The 19308-nt window shown below is 43.2% G+C and overlaps 2 protein-coding genes and 1 long non-coding RNA gene across 3 annotated transcripts; 1 reads left to right on the top strand and 2 right to left on the bottom strand.

Moving 5' to 3' along the window:
* Window positions 1-1532: 1532 nt before the first annotated feature.
* LOC139545357 (uncharacterized) lies at window positions 1533-9970 on the bottom strand. Its single transcript, XR_011669044.1, has 3 exons — window positions 9441-9970; window positions 8895-8973; window positions 1533-7845 (listed from the first exon to the last, which is right to left on the bottom strand). It is a non-coding gene; the product is annotated as an uncharacterized lncRNA (long non-coding RNA).
* Window positions 9971-10884: 914 nt separating this feature from the next.
* LOC139545355 (UPF0561 protein C2orf68 homolog) lies at window positions 10885-14818 on the bottom strand. Its single transcript, XM_071353054.1, has 4 exons — window positions 14685-14818; window positions 13671-13786; window positions 13433-13578; window positions 10885-11559 (listed from the first exon to the last, which is right to left on the bottom strand). The coding sequence occupies exons 1-4, from the start codon at window positions 14792-14794 to the stop codon at window positions 11437-11439; spliced, it is 495 nt and encodes a 164-aa protein (XP_071209155.1). The 5' UTR covers window positions 14795-14818; the 3' UTR covers window positions 10885-11436.
* Window positions 14819-15098: 280 nt separating this feature from the next.
* LOC139545352 (ubiquitin carboxyl-terminal hydrolase 39-like) lies at window positions 15099-19283 on the top strand. Its single transcript, XM_071353046.1, has 13 exons — window positions 15099-15312; window positions 15698-15770; window positions 15872-15966; window positions 16071-16207; window positions 16428-16580; window positions 16703-16928; window positions 17078-17152; window positions 17278-17345; window positions 17494-17682; window positions 18182-18324; window positions 18439-18574; window positions 18746-18832; window positions 18965-19283. The coding sequence occupies exons 1-13, from the start codon at window positions 15255-15257 to the stop codon at window positions 19016-19018; spliced, it is 1494 nt and encodes a 497-aa protein (XP_071209147.1). The 5' UTR covers window positions 15099-15254; the 3' UTR covers window positions 19019-19283.
* The last annotated feature ends 25 nt before the right edge of the window (window positions 19284-19308 follow it).

The following is a 19308-nucleotide window of genomic DNA, read 5'->3' as shown; positions in this document are numbered from 1 at the left end:
TTGCTGCTATAACAGCCTCCACTTTCTGGGAAGACTTTCCACTAGATGTTGGAACATTACTGCGGGGACTTGCTTCCATTCAGCCACAAGAGAATTAGTGAGGTCGGGCACTGATGTTGGGCGATTAGGCCTGGCTCACAAAGGTGTTTGATGGGGTTGAGGTCAGGGCTCTGTGCAGAACAGTCAAGTTCTTCTACACCGATCTTGACAAACCATTTCTGTATGGATCTCGCTTTGTGCACGGGGGCATTGTCATGCTGAAACAGGAAAGGGCCTTCCTCAAACTGTTGCCACAAAGTTGGAAGCACGGTATCGTCTAGAATGTCATTGTATGCTGTAGCGTTAAGATTTCCCTTCACTGGAACTAAGGGGCCTAGCCCGAACCATGAAAAAAAACAGCCCGAGACCATTATTCCTCCTCTACCAAATTTTACAGTTGGCACTATGCATTTGGACAGTCACTGTGCTCCTGGCACTGCCAGATGGTGAAGTGTGATTCAACATTCCAGAAAACGCATTTCCACTGCTCCAGAGTCCAATGGCGGCGAGCTTTTCACCACTCCAGCTGATGCTTGGCATTGTGCATGGTGATCTTAGGCTTGTGTGCGGCTGCTCGGCCATGGAAATCCATTTCATGAAGCTCCCGACGAACAGTTATTGTGCTGACGTTGCTTCCAGAGGCAGTTTGGAACTCAGTAGTGAGTGTTGCAAGGATCTTTAAGCGCTTCAGCACCCGGCAGTCCCGTTCTGTGAGCTTGTGTGGCCTACCACTTTGTGGCTGAGTCATTGTTCCTCCTAGACTTTTCCACTTCACAATAATAGCACTTACAGTTGACAAGGGCAGAAATTTGACGAACTGGCTTATTGGAAAGGTGGCATCCTATGACTAGCAGGGCAGACATTTGATGGACTGACTTATTGGAACATCCTATGACGGTGCCACGTTGAAAGTCACTTAGCTCTTCAGTAAGGCAATTCTACTGCCAATGTTTGTCAATGGAGATTGCATGGCTGTGTGCTATATTTTATACACCTGTCAGCAACAGGTGTGGTTGAAATAGCCAAATCCACTCATTTGAAGGGGTGTCCACATACTTTTGTACATATAGGTGTTTTAGGTGTTTTTTGTGTAGGTGTTTTTTGTGTCTCTTATCTTGTGGGAAGTATTGTATACCTAATAGTGAACATGTCCATGGTGGATTGAGGCTGTCATAGTGCAAACCCCAGCAATCTAACAATGACTGTGAGTTAAAAATAGAAGTTTGAGTAAGCCAAGTACTAAGTACTTACCAAGTAAGTACTTGGGTAGTGTGAGTGGACAGCAGCTGTGGAGTGTAGTCAATTTGTGGCAGACAGTTTGGACACTGGTCACATGAGTAACTTGAGAATAGAAGCTATTCATGGTCCCTGGTTAGTACAGTGTAACTGTAGTAATGTACTACCTCATGATCCGTAAAATGTGCTTGGGCAGACCTCCTGGAGGTTCCTGGAGTTGACGTTGAGTCATTAAAAAAGGGAGAGAGATGAGTTATTAAAGGCCATTGAATGTCAAAGTTTTATTTGGTGTCACAGGGAAGCAGTAAGTAACAGTGATGATGCGGACAGGTTGGTCACAATTATTATATGTGATTCTATGAGGTTGATGCTCACTTTGCCAGAGGACAGATTCCAAGAGTTCTGCAGAAGCAACAGAAAAAAACAAATATATAAAAAAGACTGCCCCTAAAAAGAAACTTCTACTTTTTAAAACGGCCTATGTGGCATCGTTATGAGTAAGAAAAATGTATTCTTGTGTCAAAATTGACTGCAAAGTGTAAATAGGATAACTTCGGTCATAAAGTCAGTCTCGTCCAAAACTGAGATTTGCAAGATGATAGGAAAAAAAATGGTATGGCACCGAATGAAGGGTACCGTAACAGTTATCGTTGAGTTGGGTTTATTTCAATCCTGCCCACAGTTGGCAGCACCCAAGTAATCATCAATTCAGAGCGCAGCTGCACACGGCCCCATCGTAATGACCATGGTCAATTTGGTTTGACATTCAATATCCCTATGGGGCTAGTTAGGGACCATCAGTAAATTACACAATATTTTTAAATGTCAATAGCTCCAAATGTCAGTGACTTAAAAACCTCCAACCAACTTTACATTTTTGAAATTCTTACACAAATATTGAAAGCATTTAATGAGCCAACTAAAAGATGTGCAATATGAAAATATTTTCCCATTTACATTGAGGTTTCGGTATGTAGAGAAAGCCCATTGTTAATGTTTCCCAAATGGCACCCTAGTTCCTATACAGTGCACTACTTTTGACCAGAGCCCTATGGGAACTTGTCAAAAGTAGTGCACTATATTAGGGGCTAGGGTGCCATTTGGGACATACAATGCATTCGGAAACTATTTAGACCAGTTCCCTTTTCCCACATTTTTTTATGTTACAGCCTTATTCTAAAATTGATTTAAAAAGCATTTTCCTCATCTACACACAATAGACTAAGTGAAAACAGGTTTTTAGAAATGTTTGCAAATGTAAACAACAAATACCTTAAAAGTAATCAGACCCTTTGCTATGAGATTCGAAATTGAGCTCAGGTGCATCCTGTTTCCATTGATCATCATTGAGCTGTTTCTACAATTTGGAGTCCACCTGTGGTAAATTCAGTTGATTGGAAATTATATAGACAGGTGTGTGCCTTTCCAAATAAGGTCCCACAGTTGACGGTGCATGTCAGAGCAGAAACCAAGCCATTAGGTCGAAGGAATTGTCCGTAGAGCTCCGAGACAGGATTGTGTCGAGGCACAGATCTGGGGAAGGATACCAAAACATTTGTGCAGTATTGAAGATCCCCAAGAACATAGTGGCCTCCATTCTTCTTAAATGGAAGAAGTTTGGAACCACCAAGACTCTTCCTAGAGCTGGCCGCCTGGCCAAACTGAGCAAGGGAGGTGACCAAGAATCCGATGGTCACTGACAGAGCTTCAGAGTTCCTCTGTAGAGATGGGAGAACCTTACAGAAGGACAACCATCTCTGCAGCACTCCACCAATCAGGCCTGTATGGTAGAGTGGCCAGACGAAAGACACTCCTCAGTAAAAGGCACATGACAGCCCTCTTGGAGTTAACCAAAAGGCACCTAAAGGACTCTCAGATCATGAGAAACAATATTCTCTGGTCTGATGAAACCAAGATTGAACTCTTTGGGTTGAATGCCAAGTGTCACACCTGGAGGAAACCTGGCACCATCCTTACGGTGAAGCATGGTGGAAGCAGTATCATGCTGTGGGGATGTTTTTCAGCGGCAGGAACTGGGAGACTAGTCGGATCGAGGGAAAGATGAACGGAGCAGGGTACAGAGAGATCCTAGATGAAAACCTGCTCCAGAGTGCTCAGGACCTCAGACCGAGGCGAAGGTTCACCTTCTAACCAACAGGACAACAACCCTAAGCACACAGCCAAGACAACACAGGAGTCGCTTCGGGACAAGTCTCTGAATGTCCTTGAGTGGCCCAGCCAGAGCCCGGACTTGAACCCGATCTTACATCTCTGGAGAAACCTGAAAATAGCTGTGTAGTGACACTCCCCATCCAACCTTACAGAGCTTGAGAGGATCTGCAAAGAATGGGAGAAACTCCCCAAATACAGGTGCCAACTTGTAGCGTTCGAGGCTGTAATCACTGCCAAAGGTGCTTCAACAAAGTACTGAGTAAAGCGTCTGAATACTTATGTAAATGTGCTATTTCAAATTCTAAAAACCTGTTTTGGATTTTTTATTATGGGGTATTGTGTGTAGATTGATGAGGAAAAAACAATTTAAACAATTTTAGAATAAGGCTGTAACGTAACAGAATGTGCAAAAAGTGAAGGGGTCTGAATACTTTGAATGCACTGTAGGATTGTTGTCTGATAATCCATCTCCTCCTGCATGGTGACCGAGGAGTAGGCCTACAAGTCTGTCTGGATGACACTAATTTAATCTCTGTCTCCACTACCATTTAAAGCCCATAGGTTTGTGTTCCCAGGGCAACTTCTTCAGCTAGAAAAATTGCAATTGATAGGGTAATGCAATGGAGTTATGTGAACCATCAAACCATAATTCATTTTTACAACAGATTTGAATGTAAATTCTAAGAGAAACTTTTGATATCTTTGCATCTCTGATCTCATCCAGTATTTTGAAATAATGGAGTTATACTATTGTTTTGTTTATACAATTCCGTCATTGCGTGACTGGTTAGACAATACTCCTTCAGCAGTCGTCTTAACATGTGAACCTTTTATATAACACCTTAATCTCTGACATTGGTTGAACTGCTTTTCACAGTTTTGTAATATGCTAATTGAACAACGATGACTTACAAAACCAGTCAAAGGTGAGGAAGGAATGGGAGTCACAAAATCCTCTTAGTAATTGCACCATGTTCAGATGTCTGCTCTGCTTTCTAAAATCAGACTTGCCACACAAAGAGGTGGTTAATTAATTAATTCCAAATCAGGAAACCCTGTGCAGGCCAACAAACTAAAACAATTCATGGTGACAAATGAATGGAACACTTTTGCCATTTATACCCAAGCGGTAAAAGTACGCACAGATGAATATACCACCATTGTCCGACCATCAGACACCTGAGTCTGCACTGTGGCAAAATTGTGGTGTAGATATTGGGGGGGATACAATTTCTACAATTCTACAGTTTGACATTACTGATTATGCCTCTCTTGAGGGGTATATGGAGGTGTATTTTGAAAATATAGTATAAGGATAAGTGGAAGCCTCCCAATCTAAACATTTTTGTTATTTAGGAAAACATATTTTGGGGGGAGGGGTGAGGGACAGCTAATTTCCTGCATTTCAACACATTTTGCCATTGGGGCAGAGAAAATTGTACAGTTTTATAATGCTATGCTACACATTTTGTCATGCGTCAGAGAACATATAGCAGTTTTAAAGCAAATATCCTTAAATTCTACACATTTTGCCATAGGGCAGAGAGCAAAATGCACTGTTTTATAGTCCTGGCACCACACACTGCCAGGTCTCTGACCTCCTCTCTATAGGCTGTCTCATTGTTGTCAGTGATCAGGCCTACCACCATTGTGTTGTTTGCAAACTTAATGGTGTTGGAGTCGTGCTTGGCCACGCAGTCGTGTGTGAACAGGGAGTATAGGAGGGGACTAAGCACGCACCCGAGGGGCCCCGTATTGAGGATAAGCGTGGCAGATGTGTTGTTGCCTACCCTTACCACCTGGGGGCAGCCCATCAGGAAGTCCAGGATCCAGTTGCAGAGGCAGGTGTTTAGTCCCAGGGTCCTTAGCTTAGTGATGAGCTTTGAGGGCACTATGGTGTTGAACACTGAGCTGTAGTTAATGAATAGCATTCTCACATGGTATTCCTTTTGTCCAGTTGAGAAAGGGCAGTGTGGAGTGCAATAAAGATTGCACAATCTGTGAATCTGTTGGGGCGGTAAGCAGATTGGAGTGGGTCTGGGGTTTCTGGGATGATGGTGTTGATGTGAGCCATGACCAGCCTTTCAAAGCACTTCATGGCTACAGACGTGAATGTTACAGGTCGGTAGTCATTTAGGCAGGTTACCTTGCCGTTCTTGGGCACAGGGACTATGGTGGTCTGCTTGAAACATGTAGGTATTAGACTCGGTCAAGGACAGGTTGAAAACGTCTTACTCACATCAGCTACGGAGAGCCTGATCACACATTCATCCAGAACAGCTGGTGCTCTCATGCATGCTTCCTTGTTGCTTGCCTTGAAGCGTGCATAGAAGTAATTTAGCTCGTCTGGTACGCGCTTGTCACTGAGCAGCTTGGCTTCCCTTTGTAGTCTGTAATAGTTCGCAATCCTTGCCACATCCAACGAGCGTCAGAGCCGGTGTAGTACGATTCAATCTTAGTCCTGTATTGACGCTTTGCCTGTTTGATGGTTCGTCGGAAGGCATAGCAGGATTTCTTGTAAGCATCCGGGTTAGTGTGCCGCTCCTTGAAGTGGCAGCTCTACCCTTTAGCTCAGTGCGAATGTTGCCTGGTATCCATGGATTCTGGTATGTACATAGGGTCACTGTGGGGACAACGTCATCGATGCACTTATTGATAAAGCCAGTGACTGGATGTGGTATACTCCACAATGCCATCGGATGAATCCCGGAACATATTCCAGTCTGTGCTAGCAAAATAGTCTTGTAGATTAGCATCTGCCTCATCTGACCACTTTAGTTTTTGCATATAAGCAGGAATCAGGAGGATAGAATTATGGTCAGATTTGACAAATGGAGGGCGAGGGAGAGCTTTGTACACATCTCTGTGTGTGGAGTAAAAGTGGTCTAGAGTATTTTCCCTCTGGTTGCACATGTGACATGCTGGTAGAAATGAGGTAAAACAGATAAGTTATCCTGCATTCCCGGCCAGTTCCCGGCCACTAGCAGCGCTGCCTCTGGATGAGCGTTTTCCTTATGGCCTTATATTGCTCCTTGAGTGCAGTCTTAGTGCCAGCATCGGTTTGTGGTGGTAAATAAACAGCTCCGAAAAATATAGAGATAAACTTTTGTTAAATAGTGTGGTCTACAGCTTATCATGCGGTACTCTACCTCAGGCGAGCAAAACCTCAATATTTCTTAATATTAGATTTTGTGCACCAGCTAATTTTGACAAATATACATAGACCCCCACTCCTCGTCTTACCGGAGGTAGCTGTTCTGTCTTGCCGAAGCACGGAAAACCCAGCCATGTCGTCATTCAGCCAAGAATCAGTGAAACATAAAATATTAGCTATCCCGTTGGTAGGATAGTCTCGAACGGAGGTCATCCAGTTTATTCTCCAATGATTGCATGTTGGCCAATAGGACGGATGGTAGAGGTGGGTTACCCTCTCGCCAACGAATTCTCACAAGGCACCCGGATCTGCATCCCCTGTATCGGCGTCTTCTCTTCTTGCGAATGATGGGGATTTAGGCCTGGTCTGGGAGCAGCATTAAAATCCTTCATGTTCAACTCGTTAAAGAAAAAAATCTTTGTCCAGCTCGAGGTGAGTAATCGCTGTTCTGATATTCAGAAGCTATTTTCGATTATAAGAGACGGTGGCAGAAACATGTACAAAATAAGTTACAAAACAAGGCGAAAAAACACAAAAATAGCACAATTGTTAAGGAGCCCGTAAAACAGCAGCCATCCCTCCAGCGCCATTCCAGCTTTCCCTTGTGTATCAAGAATGGTCCACCACCCAAAGGACATCCAGCCAACTTGACACAACAGTGGGAAGCATTGGAGTCAACATGGGCCAACATCCCTGTGGAATGCTTTCAACATCTTGTAGAGTCCATGCCCTGACGAATTGAGGCTGTTCTGAGGGCAAAGGGGCGATGCAACTCAATATTAGGAAGGTGTTCTTAATAACCCTCCCCTATTTTGAACCAGTCCCTGGTTGTTGTGTCGCCTCGGCTCAGCTGAGGAATGCCCAGTATCTCTGGTAAGGCTGCCCAATTCTGATATATTTTTCCCCCTAAATGGTAATTTGACAAATTCGAGCAGCGCTGAAAAAAAGAGCTGTTGTGAATGGTGAATGTTGTGAATCAGAATTGGGATGCCTGTGTAAACGCAGCTAGGGGCTTGAGAATGGGGCTTGAATTGGGGGGTTGGGCGTGAGTAGTAACAGTGGCAGAGGCTGGCAAGGCATGTGGTCCTAGGATAATTGGCATATTTTCATGCATTGCTGAAAACAATGAATTAATCTCCCACCAAAGGTCGGAGTCAGCAGATTTACAATGTTAGGTCCAATCCCCCTCGTTTTGTCTTTAGGTGTGATTGCTGAGTCCCATGGGAACAAGTTGTACTACAGCTCTGGGGAAAAAAATACAAAATAAAAACATTGTTTAGTTGTAGATCTAGTCTCTATAAAAATGTTTCCACACCTTGCATTAGTGTCAGTAGGCCTGTGGTATGGATGGAGGTTTGTGTGCCACAACTCTAGTCATGTGACTCGTGAAGGCTGCAGGATCCTATCACTCTGGCTCAATGACTGACTCTAGTTACATAAGGTTGGACAACCTGTCCATGCGACAGTCAATTTTCCCAAAATGAGTAACCAAAAGGTTCCAAAATAAGTCACATTGTTACTATAAAAAAAAGTTATTTCATGGGTCTGAAAGTGTTTGAGGGCATTAAACCCAAATTAGTGTAAACCTAGACGAAACATACTCACTCCTGTCATTGTTAAAAGAGAAACCGTAACAGTGAGAATGGTGTAAGAGCATCAGCAGGTAGAATGGATGGAAAATACAAGTTGGTAATGGGCTCTGTGGATCAATTTTGTTATATTTGCCCTCAAGCTGGACGATTTCAGCATCTTGTCTAAGTAGTAATGGTATATGCTGCCCCCTAGTGACAAAACATATTGCCCCTAGAGAGAAGTTATTTTCACATTACATTGGAAAGGGAAGGCAAAGGGGGATACCTAGTCAGTTGTGCAACTGAATGCATTCAAATGAAATGTGTCTTCAGCATTTAACCCAACCCCTCTGAATCAGATAGGGCTGTGCGTTTTGTTCACTCCATAACATACACAAGAGCAGGACTCGCCAACCCCGTTCCTGGTGAGCTACCCTCCTGTAACTTCCCTCCAACCCCAGTTGTAAGAGGCTCTATGCATTATACCGCCTCCCACATTCTATTTTACTTCCTACTGGGGTGCTGACTTCCAGAGCGATTTCCGCTATTGTTTTTATCATTAGCTTACTAGCTAACTAACTGTCGTCGATGCATTCCTGACTGCAAAGGAGGTGCTAATGAACATTGTTCAGTGCCTGTGTTCAGTTTCTTCAAAATGCAATGGTATTGTGAGCTCCTATAGTTTCCCGGTTGATGTAGAGCTTTATTATTTCCTTACTCACCCCTGACATGGCTGTTATGGTGGATAAGGGCTTTCTCGTAGACGACATTGGTCCGTGCAAGGTCTACCAGCCAGCCTTTCTGTCAAGACACACACAGATGCCAGCGCATGAGGTTAGGGAGACCCAATTCATTGCCAAGCTGAGAGTGCATGTTGAAAGAATGATCCGCGGAGTAAAGGCGCACAAGCTGTTTGACACAGTCATCCCCCTGACCATCTCAGGCAGCGTCAATCAATTATTTGCAGTGGCGTGCCTGTTGGTCAACTATCATAACGGACCTTTGATCAGACCATGGGCCAAGCCAGCATAAATGTACATGTGCTTATTTGCTAGCAGCAAAATAAACCAATTATTATCTAGGACATGAACCAATAATTTGTGTTGTAGTGAATATCAGTTTGTGTGGAGCTTGTATTGGCTTTAATTAGGAAATGAATTTAGGGGTGGGGGAAAGAAATCAAGTAAACACAGAATAGCCCGAATGCAAGATTGAATACAATTGGCTGAATACTTTTCAGGCGCATTTTTTTATGGATATGGACTCACAAGTGTTATTGGCTTGTGCCAACGCTGTTCTGTGTCTGTGCAGCTGTGAACTGGTGGTGCAGCAGGAATGTTGAGAGTAGTGCGCTGTCTGGTAAAGCAGGGTTACCAGATGATTGCACATAAAACTTCCTGCAGCACAGGAGCAGTGGCTTTGGACCACGATCACTGGTACGGAGTGCTTTAACACCATCTGTGAAGATACGTGTGATGAAAGACTGAAGTGAGAAACAAGAATGATGTGGCCCATAAATAACAATAAACATAGTAGTGTCTGGTCTTCTTAACTAGGGGCTCATTTAACTATACAGGAATACATTGTGTCTCAGTAACACAATTACCAAACACTGCATCAACAGATCTTTACCAAATAACCTGTTAAGTGTGCAATTCAAAATTGGGATCCATCATTAAGATCTATTAAGAGTAAATGTTGACACTGTCCCACAGGAGATGTTTAACAATGTCACTAGTAGCTATCTATAACCTTTCCCTACTCTCATGCTGTGCGGTTTTTCACTCTTCCTCGTGGACCTGTGACAGGCAGCCCTCATGGTGATCTCCAATCGTCAATGTATCTTTGTTAGATACTGTGGCTGGATACTGTGTATCTAACAAAGATACATTTTTGTTATTTTTAGCTAGGAAATATAGCTAGCAAGCATAATTTAAGAAAGCTAACAAAAATAAACATTTCCAGGTAGATTCTGTCAGCGTTACAAATTTTACATTTTACAAAGTAACTAGCTAGCTACAGTTACTAGTTAAATTAGCTAGCTAGCATGATTGTAGCTAGCTATATCTGTCACTGACTTGGTACTCACCTTCATAGTGGTCTATGTAGCTTCCTATATACATCTTGAACTCATTTTCGTTCTTGCTAGCTGGAGTCTCGTTGGCTGATTTAATAATTTGATGTAAATCATTAATATGAGGCAAGTCCTGAAGACACCTAGTAAAAAAAACTGCGACATAGTAGTAGTAATGTTATATCGTCGATAACAACTAGAATGACTTTCATCTATAGTATGCGCCACCGGAAATTGCCACACCAGTAGGAAGTGTGCTTTGAACATTCGGTCATGGAATGTGCATAAGGGCTATTTACCTGATTCAGTTTATCAGTTGGAGTGAAAACCTACAGGTTGGTAGCTCTCCATGAACAGGGTTGGAGAGCCCTGCGCTAGAGTATAATCTGGCCATGTCATTTAAGATTGCATGAAGCGCATCGTCTGGAATTTTAACCATGACAATGACCTTCTCCCCCACACTAATGGTACTCCCATCACCATGCATCACCCAGGTCGTAAATTAAAACATTGACCTGGAATTGCGTAAGAGAAGGAGATCGATTAACATACGATCTTGGCCACCTTTACCAAAACTGTATACACTAATCTGCATACAACCAACCACCTTTTGTGAATAAATAGCCAATAAACCCCTCTGGAAAATATCTATATTTAATATACAGTATGTAATACTGAAACAATAAGGACCTCTCCATAAATGTACATTATCAAAAATAAAGTCTCAGAAAATATAGGCCAATCAAAAATAAATTAGAATAGAGCGAAGTCATGACCACGGCACATTTGTAACAAACACAAAAAAACAGAACAGCTACGACCAAAAGATTTGCTCTCCAGCCTAATGGTCAAAGGTGGGGGGGTTACAGTTAAGGCCTGGTGTGGCTAAGAGAGGGGTCCAGGTTGTATCAGCTAGGTCCTTGGGAGCAGGTTGACAGCCAATGCCAGTCCAATAGAGGAGCTATGAGGTCAGATCCATTTCTACCATTCTGTAAGTCAATCTATTCCACACAGAGGGGACGGCTTGGCTGTGTGAAGTCACTCGGATCCTGGCTTACAGTCCCTCAGGATGAGGGTCCACATTAGTCCTCTGCTACTAGCATTCTTTACATACAGGGAGAGCGTTGGCCAGAGGGTAAACAGAGGCTTCTTGGTCCTCCTCACCCGTTTGTCAACTCCATTCTCCTCCTTTAGCGTTTGTTCCGCCGCTTATCCATTTCCTTTCGAAGCCGGGCCTGCAGTGCCATCCTCATGGTGGAGTCCAGAACATTCTCCTCCGCTACGCGCTCCACCACCCTCTCTGGCTTATCCTCCTAAGAGACAGATGGAGCACAGGGGTCATGACAAGGACACATTGTACTGTATGCAACAGAATGAGGACAACCATAAAAATATTTAAGTGATAATGCCAGAGAAGCCAATGTTTGGAGGATATATTGCCATGGATATTCGGCTCGAGACGAAGTCAGGACACTGTTGTTCAGAGGAGCTAGTCAACAACACAGCTAACAATCACTTCAAACTGATGCTGGAAAGACTGCAAACTAGCTTAACGTCATTTAGTTGTACCTTTTTTAAATTTCACACACACACCTAGGTGATTCATGATTTAGACTGGCTGAGAAAGGCTGCTTGCCTGTCTGTCTCATCACGTTCATTACTATGGGGCAGCTGGAGATTGAATTTCAATATTGAAACATAGTTGCAAATGTCAGAGAGAGAGACAGCAAGGTTTATACAAATCTCCGCTGTTGAAAACTAAATGTTAGTCTAAAGGAAATGTGAGATAATGTCTAGATGTTTTTTTGTGGAGATCAAGTTTATAAATTGTCAGATGGGTTGATGAGACAGTGCAGTCAGATGGAACATGGTAAATAGGCATTTTAACGTCATAGATTTAGCACGTGGTAACTTGTGGAATAGACACCGGCTGGAATGCGGTTTTAACCAAACATCATTCAGGATTAGACCCACCCGTTGTATAAACATATTGAACACATGAAAGTGTGAAAACTCTGCTGAAGGTGTTGAAACTACACTATATGGGCAAAATAATTTTAGTGGATTCGGCTATTTCAACCACACCCGTTGCTGACAGGTGTATAAAAATTGAGCACACGGCCATGCAATCTCCATAGACAAACATTGGCAGTAGAATGGCCCATACTGAAGAGCTCAGTGACATTCAACGTGGCACCGTCATAGGATGCCACCTTTCCAATAAGCCAGTATGTCAAATTTCTACCCTGGTCAACTGTAAGTGCTGTTATTGTGAAGTGGAAAAGTCTAGGAGTAACAACGTCTCAGCCGTGAATTGGTAGGCCACACAAGCTCACAGAATGGGACCGTCGAGTGCTGAAGCTCGTAAAAAAATATTTTGTCCTCAGTTGCAACACTCACTATCGAGTTCCAAACTTCCCCTGGAAGCAACATCAGCACAAGAACTGTTCATCGGGAGCTTCATGAAATGGATTTCCATGGCCGAGTAGCCGCACAAGCCCAGGATCACCATAAACAATACCAAGCGTCAGCTGGAGTGCTGTAAAGCTCGCCGCCATTGGACTCTGGAGCAGTGGAAATGTGTTCTCTGGAGTGGTGAATCTGGGTTTGGCAGATGCCAGGAGAACGCTACCTGCACAGTGCTAACTGTAAAGTTTGGTGGAGCAGGAATAATGTTCTGGGACTGTTTTTCATGGTTCGGGCCAGGCCCCTTAGTTCCAGTGAAAGGAAATCTTAACGCTATAGCATACAATGACTTTCTAGACAATTCTGTGCTTCCAACTTTGTGGTAACAGTTTGGGGAAGGCCCTTTCCTGTTTCAGCATGACAATGCCCCCATACACAGAAATGGTTTGTCGAGAACTTGACTGGCCTGCACAGAGCCCTGAACTCAACCCCATCGAACACCTTTGGGATGAATTGGAACACCAACCTAATCGCCCAACATCAGTGCCCGACCTCACTAATGCTCTTTTGGCTGAATGGAATCAAGTCCCCGCAGCAATTTTCCGACATCTAGTGGAAAGCCTTCCCAGAAGAGTGGGGGCTGTTATAGCAGCAAAGGGAGGACCAACTCCATATCAATGCCCATGATTTTGGAATGAGATGTTCGACGAGCAGGTGTCCATATACTTTTGACCATGCAGTGTATGAACGTGACCAATAAACTTGATTTGATAGACAGACCTTGAGTACGATGTAGGAGGTGACATGGCCAGAGTCAGCCTGGTAGTCCAGCCAGAAAAGCTCAGTTCCATGGGTCTCTGGCTCTGTACTGGACCCACTCTCATTCCACTCCTCAGTCTCTGCCCCCACTCCTGGCTGAGATCCATCTGGAGATGCATATACATACATAAATCACCACTTACCAGAGCCTTCCATCAAGTTGACAGAAGAGTTCATACTATCAGCAGTGTTTTCTTACTTCCACGTCGAGGATGGTACACTTGGATGTCTGGTCGTCGGGGGTGTCGGGAGGTAGTGGTGTGCCTGGGCCTCTGATGCTCATTGGCCTGCTTCACTTGCTTATCATAGTCATCTCTGCAAGACATCAAACAAGTCAGTGTAAAGAATCTATCAAAACATTTAGAGAGCATCTTGACTGGCTGTATCACCGCTTGGTATGGCAACTGCTTGGCATCCAACCGCAAGGCACTACATACAGAGGGTTGTGCATACGGCCCAGTACATCACTGGGGCCGAGCTCCCTGCCATCCAGGACTTCTATATCAGGTGGTGTCTGAGGAAGGCTCTAAAAATTGTCTAAGACTCCTGCCACCCAAGTTATAGACAAGCAATACGCACATAATCCAAAAAGTTGAAATAAATTAATTAATATCAGAATGGGCAATATATCGGACTCTGACATCGCTCAGTCCGATATTTCTTCATTTTACTTTTTGGATTATGTGTGTATTGCTAGGCATTATTACTGCACTGTTGGAGCTATAAACACAAGCATTATGCTGCACCTGCAATAACAACTGCAAATCCGTGTATGCGACAAATAAACTTTGATATATAATAGCACAGATACAAAGATGAGTCCTCTATCCATCTCTACGGCCTGTTGGTCACACGCGTATCTGCCCGCTCATTGGCTAGAATGGTCCCACCTGATCGCGCCTGCCTTCCATCTTTGGGATATGCATTTTCATTGTTAGAGCGGTCACATGTATATATTGTCAATAAAATAGACAGTCTTTAGTTATAGTTAGGGACGTCCCAATGAACCCGTAATGCACTATCCCTTTGACGAGCGGAAGGTCTCTGTTATATGTTGTGCGCATGCGTAGAAGTGATTAGCGTAATAGCGATTAATTTCAACATTATGTAGAAAACACTCGAAATTGAACATCTGCATGCTCTCAGAATTGATTACGTTGATAAAATATACACTCCACATGTTAGCTCAGATTAACAAAGTTTAGTGATTCACCTGGCAATCTGGTTCCTTCGAATGTGGTGTAAGAAACCGTGGCTCATGTCCAAACGACCCGTGCGTTTATATTTGAGCTCTTGTTCTTCATCATCACGCAAAATCTCCATCGTGATTGACAATTGATTTAGTATTTCTTTATATGCACAACACCACAACAAACTGCATCGTAACGTTAATCAAGATTTTAAAGTGGGCTGCTGTCCAACTAGAATTGCACACGGAGTTACGAGCCTGTTCATAGTCTATTTTTAATATCACGTTTCTACCCCGCAAATGATAATTGTCTCACATTTTGAATCCTCATTCATTATTTTATTTAAATTGTATAATAACCTATGTGTGAAAGCTGCGTTAATTTAGAGGCCCACGTAAAAATGGCCAACATTATTCAATCTCAACCATTCGGTTTTCGCCAGAGTAAACGTGAAACTCGGGGTACATTCTGGTTGGCCATTTTGATATTGTATCCTGGAGTTTGCAGTGTTTTGGCGAGCTTGCTAGTTAGCTAAATAAACTCACCAGTGGCTTTAGCTAGTTAACTATACATTTTCTCCATACACAACAAAGATGAACGCTATGGTATCTGTAAAACGGGAGCGAGAAATTGACTTGGAAGACGATGAAGGTAGCTAGCCAACATATTTTAAAACTTGTATAAGCGAACTCTAGCTAACGTTCGATAGTAACACGCTAACGTTACTATAACTAGCGAACGTTGGCGTTTATTTCTAAACGTGTAGCTAGCTAGGTTAGCTGCTAAGTTAGCCTAAATCACATTGTTGGTAACTAGCTCTAGCTGGCTAATTATTGTTAGCTAGCTAAGACCCCATTCAAGCATCAAACGTGTTTTTCCTAGCTGCGTTATTGTTTGCCACCAGAGCAGAGGTTTCCTGTAAAAATAACGATCTGGTGTTAACTAACGTTACCTAGCTAGATACGATTGTTGTCATTGTTAGTTAACATTTAGCTACACTTAATTATTTGTTGAAATTTTTATTTGTCTTACACAGTACCTGTGAAAATGGGCCGTTCGTCCGAGGACCGCAGAAGTCGCCATTGTCCCTACCTCGACACAATCAATAGGTAACGTCAACTGGCCTTAACATGGAAGATGCACAAGATAAGGCATTTTTTGAATGTGTACTCTTTGTGTAAATCACCTCTAACACACACATTGTCTTCAGGAGTGTACTGGACTTTGATTTTGAGAAGCTATGCTCCATTTCCCTCTCCCACATCAATGTATACGCCTGTCTCATCTGTGGGAAATACTTCCAAGGTAAAGTATCCAATACTTCAGATTAACGTTGTTCCCCCCCCTCTCTACCTGAGAAGTGTAGAAATGATTTGACCTAGGCCGAAACCAATGCATGTATCTTCCAGGTAGAGGTCTGAAGTCCCATGCCTACACTCACAGTGTGCAGTTCACACACCATGTGTTCCTCAATCTGCACACCCTCAAGTTCTACTGTCTGCCAGATAACTACGAGATCATTGACTCGTCGTTGGAAGACATCACGGTGAGTCTACAGAGATGGGTGTGCACAAAATTAACTCTGTAATAAGAAAGAACATGTGTCAAATGTATCAATTCAAACAGGCACTGATTGAGTGGTGCTAAACTCATAGTTCTGAATTATAACTTTAACAGTTCTTGTTCAGTCATGGTTTATACAATCATCCAGTGGTATGTGTCTAAAGTTATATAGTGGTGGTAATGTATTTTTATTTGTGTTTTAGTATGTACTAAAGCCCACGTTCACCAGACAGCACATCTCTGGATTGGATAAGCAGGGAAAGCTGTATCGAGCCTATGATGGCACCACCTATCTGCCTGGCATCGTAGGGCTCAACAACATCAAGGCTAATGACTACGCTAATGTGGTGCTGCAGGTAAGACTGTTATCCAACACAGAGTATCCACTGGTGAATCTGACATCTCACCATTCACATGCTGCTAAACATTTTCCTGTGTGATGATCATTCATGTTGATTATGGTGAACTGTCCTTTCAGGCCCTGTCCAATGTGCCCCCACTGCGGAACTACTTTTTGGAAGAGGAGAATTACTGCGGCATCCGTAGGCCGCCGGGTGACATCATGTTCCTGCTGGTGCAGCGATTCGGTGAGCTGATGCGCAAACTGTGGAACCCACGGAACTTCAAGGCCCATGTGTCGCCCCACGAGATGTTACAGGCCGTAGTGCTGTGCAGCAAGAAGAACTTCCAGATCACCAAGCAAGGTAGGATTTTATTATCACACATTCAGTGAGACACAGAGCCTCGATCTTCAAGAGCAAATTATTTTTAGTACAGTTAGATGTATGTTTTGGTATGTGTTGCATGTTATGTTGTGAATAAGCTATGCTGCTGATTGGTCTCTGTCCTTCAGGGGATGCTGTGGACTTCCTGTCATGGTTCATGAACGCTCTGCACGGCGCACTGGGAGGAACTAAGAAGAAACCCTGTGAGTGTCAGTGGGAGGTGGAGGGAATGATGTTGGGGTAGTGTTTTCTGCCTCATTGTACAACCTGTGAGATTAACAAAGATATTTCCCACTTCTTTCCCCCCTCTCTCCTATTGCTATTATAGCAAGCCTTACCAAAGTGTTCCAGGGTTCCATGCGTATCTTCTCCAAGAAGCTTCCTCACCCAGATTTGGTAAGTGGCTTATTGTCAACCCTTTGTTAAAGACTTCAACATTGTATCAAAGTTTAAATCCTTACTTGTGAATTCATGACTCTTCAATATGATTACATATTTGAACTATTAAATTGTCCATGTTACATGCCTTTCTCTCCCTCTCCAGCCACCAGAAGAGAAGGTGGCTCTGCTTCTGAAGGAGGAGTACCAGGAGGAGATGTCTGACACCACCTTCCTCTTCTTGACCCTTGACCTCCCCACAGCCCCGCTGTACAAGGATGAGAAGGAGCAGCTCATCATCCCACAGGTCCCCCTTTTCAACATCCTGGCCAAGTTCAATGGCAACACAGAGAAGGTACTGCCCTCAAACGCACTTAAATTTGTTCAGATGAACAGCACTCCTATCCCCATGCCAGCCATCTAACCCATCAAGTGAGATGAAAACTAGCCTCGGAGGCCTAGGTTTCTCACATTATAATTTTTTTGAAAGCCTGGGGAAATTCTCCTCAGGAAGATGACAAAAAGGGGTGGAAAACAGAGGTCAAGATGTAAACTAGTGATGCGTTGCCACTTATCAAGCCAATCAAATATTTAGCATGGGTGGATTTACAAACAGATGTTGTGTTTCTGAGAAGATTTCAGACTAGCAACAAGCTAGCTGGCAGAAGATACAAAAGTAATGCTGCTAGTGCTCCCATTCAAATGCAAAATCTTCCAAAAGCAGAGTCAACGAGACAAGATTTAGAATGTTGGCCTTTGAGACTTCAGCTTCTGTTTGAAAGAGATTTGATCACCTCTTGATTTTTATCACCTCTTCTTCGACCTTTCCTCTGAACTCTCCTGTTTGCTTTTAGGAGTATAAAACATACAAAGAGAATTTCCTCAAGAGGTTCCAGTTGCTCAAGCTGCCCCCCTATCTCATCTTCTGCATCAAGAGGTTCACCAAGAACAACTTCTTTGTAGAGAAGAACCCCACCATTGTCAACTTCCCCATCACGTAAGTGACTGTTGCATACTTTCCCCATATACTCAGTTGTAATTTTGCATTGTGCTCAGCCTTATGATTCTGTGTGTGTTTTTGACTGACCCCTTGCATTTGCTCCTTGATCAGGAACGTAGACCTTCGTGAGTATCTGACAGAGGAAGCACAGGTCACAGAGAAGAACACAACCTATGACCTGGTGGCCAATGTGGTGCATGATGGGAAGCCCACTGAGGGGGCATACAGAATACATGTCCTTCATCATGTAAGTGACAGATGTGTGTTTTAAGATTTTTTTTTTGTGTGAACTCTACAGGTACAAATTTGCAAAGCTTTAGATGTGCAATATTTCTTGATATTGTGAAAGAAAATACTCATCCTGTTCAGTTATTGGTGCTAATTATTGGTGCTAATGTGCCTGTCTTTGTCGCTGAAGGGCACTGGAAAGTGGTACGAGCTCCAGGACCTGCAGGTGACAGATATCCTGCCCCAGATGATCACACTGTCAGAGGCTTACATTCAGGTAAGTTCTATTGTCACATTGATCACTGATTATACAAGATGCTGTTCTCTAACTTACCTGTTTATGTGTAGATAAGTTACTGACTCCCACTAACTGCCAATTGTGTTGACGTGTGGGTTCTCTGTGTTCCAGATTTGGAAAAGAAGAGAGAGCGAAGATGACACAACTAACCACACTGGGGCGTGAATGAGGCATTTAATGAGCATCGATCATATTTAAAGATTGATTATACAGGAAAGAGCTGTCACTTGCTGGCTAGTGGTCAGACAGTATCCTGTGTAATTGGATACTGTCCAAGATGACCTCAGGGTAAGCCCCCACCACATGAGGACCAGGACATTTTATTTGAGGATTTTGGCTATAGCGAAAACAATGATGTTTACTATTTTTTGGTCTTCGCTTACATTTTTAACTGTAAATGGTAGATTAAAGCAGCTTTGGCTTTTCTGTTTTCAGTCATTAATATTATTTGAGAT

This window comes from Salvelinus alpinus, chromosome 19, assembly GCF_045679555.1.
Source record: "Salvelinus alpinus chromosome 19, SLU_Salpinus.1, whole genome shotgun sequence".
NCBI lineage: Eukaryota > Metazoa > Chordata > Actinopteri > Salmoniformes > Salmonidae > Salvelinus > Salvelinus alpinus.
This window is presented reverse-complemented; position numbering and strand designations above follow the sequence as displayed.

Excerpts from the sequence above, each read along its gene's own strand:
- LOC139545355 (XM_071353054.1), bottom strand. The coding sequence starts at position 14,794 with ATGGAGATTTTGCGTGATGATGAAGAACAAGAGCTCAAATATAAACGC. Across the intron at positions 13,579-13,670 it reads GTACCATCCTCGACGTGGAA|ATGGATCTCAGCCAGGAGTG; the intron begins GTAAGAAAACAC and ends ATGCATCTCCAG. Across the intron at positions 11,560-13,432 it reads CCTCCTACATCGTACTCAAG|GAGGATAAGCCAGAGAGGGT; the intron begins GTCTGTCTATCA and ends TCTGTCTCTTAG.
- LOC139545352 (XM_071353046.1), top strand. The coding sequence starts at position 15,255 with ATGAACGCTATGGTATCTGTAAAACGGGAGCGAGAAATTGACTTGGAA. Across the intron at positions 15,967-16,070 it reads CTGTGGGAAATACTTCCAAG|GTAGAGGTCTGAAGTCCCAT; the intron begins GTAAAGTATCCA and ends TGTATCTTCCAG. Across the intron at positions 18,575-18,745 it reads GAATACATGTCCTTCATCAT|GGCACTGGAAAGTGGTACGA; the intron begins GTAAGTGACAGA and ends TTGTCGCTGAAG.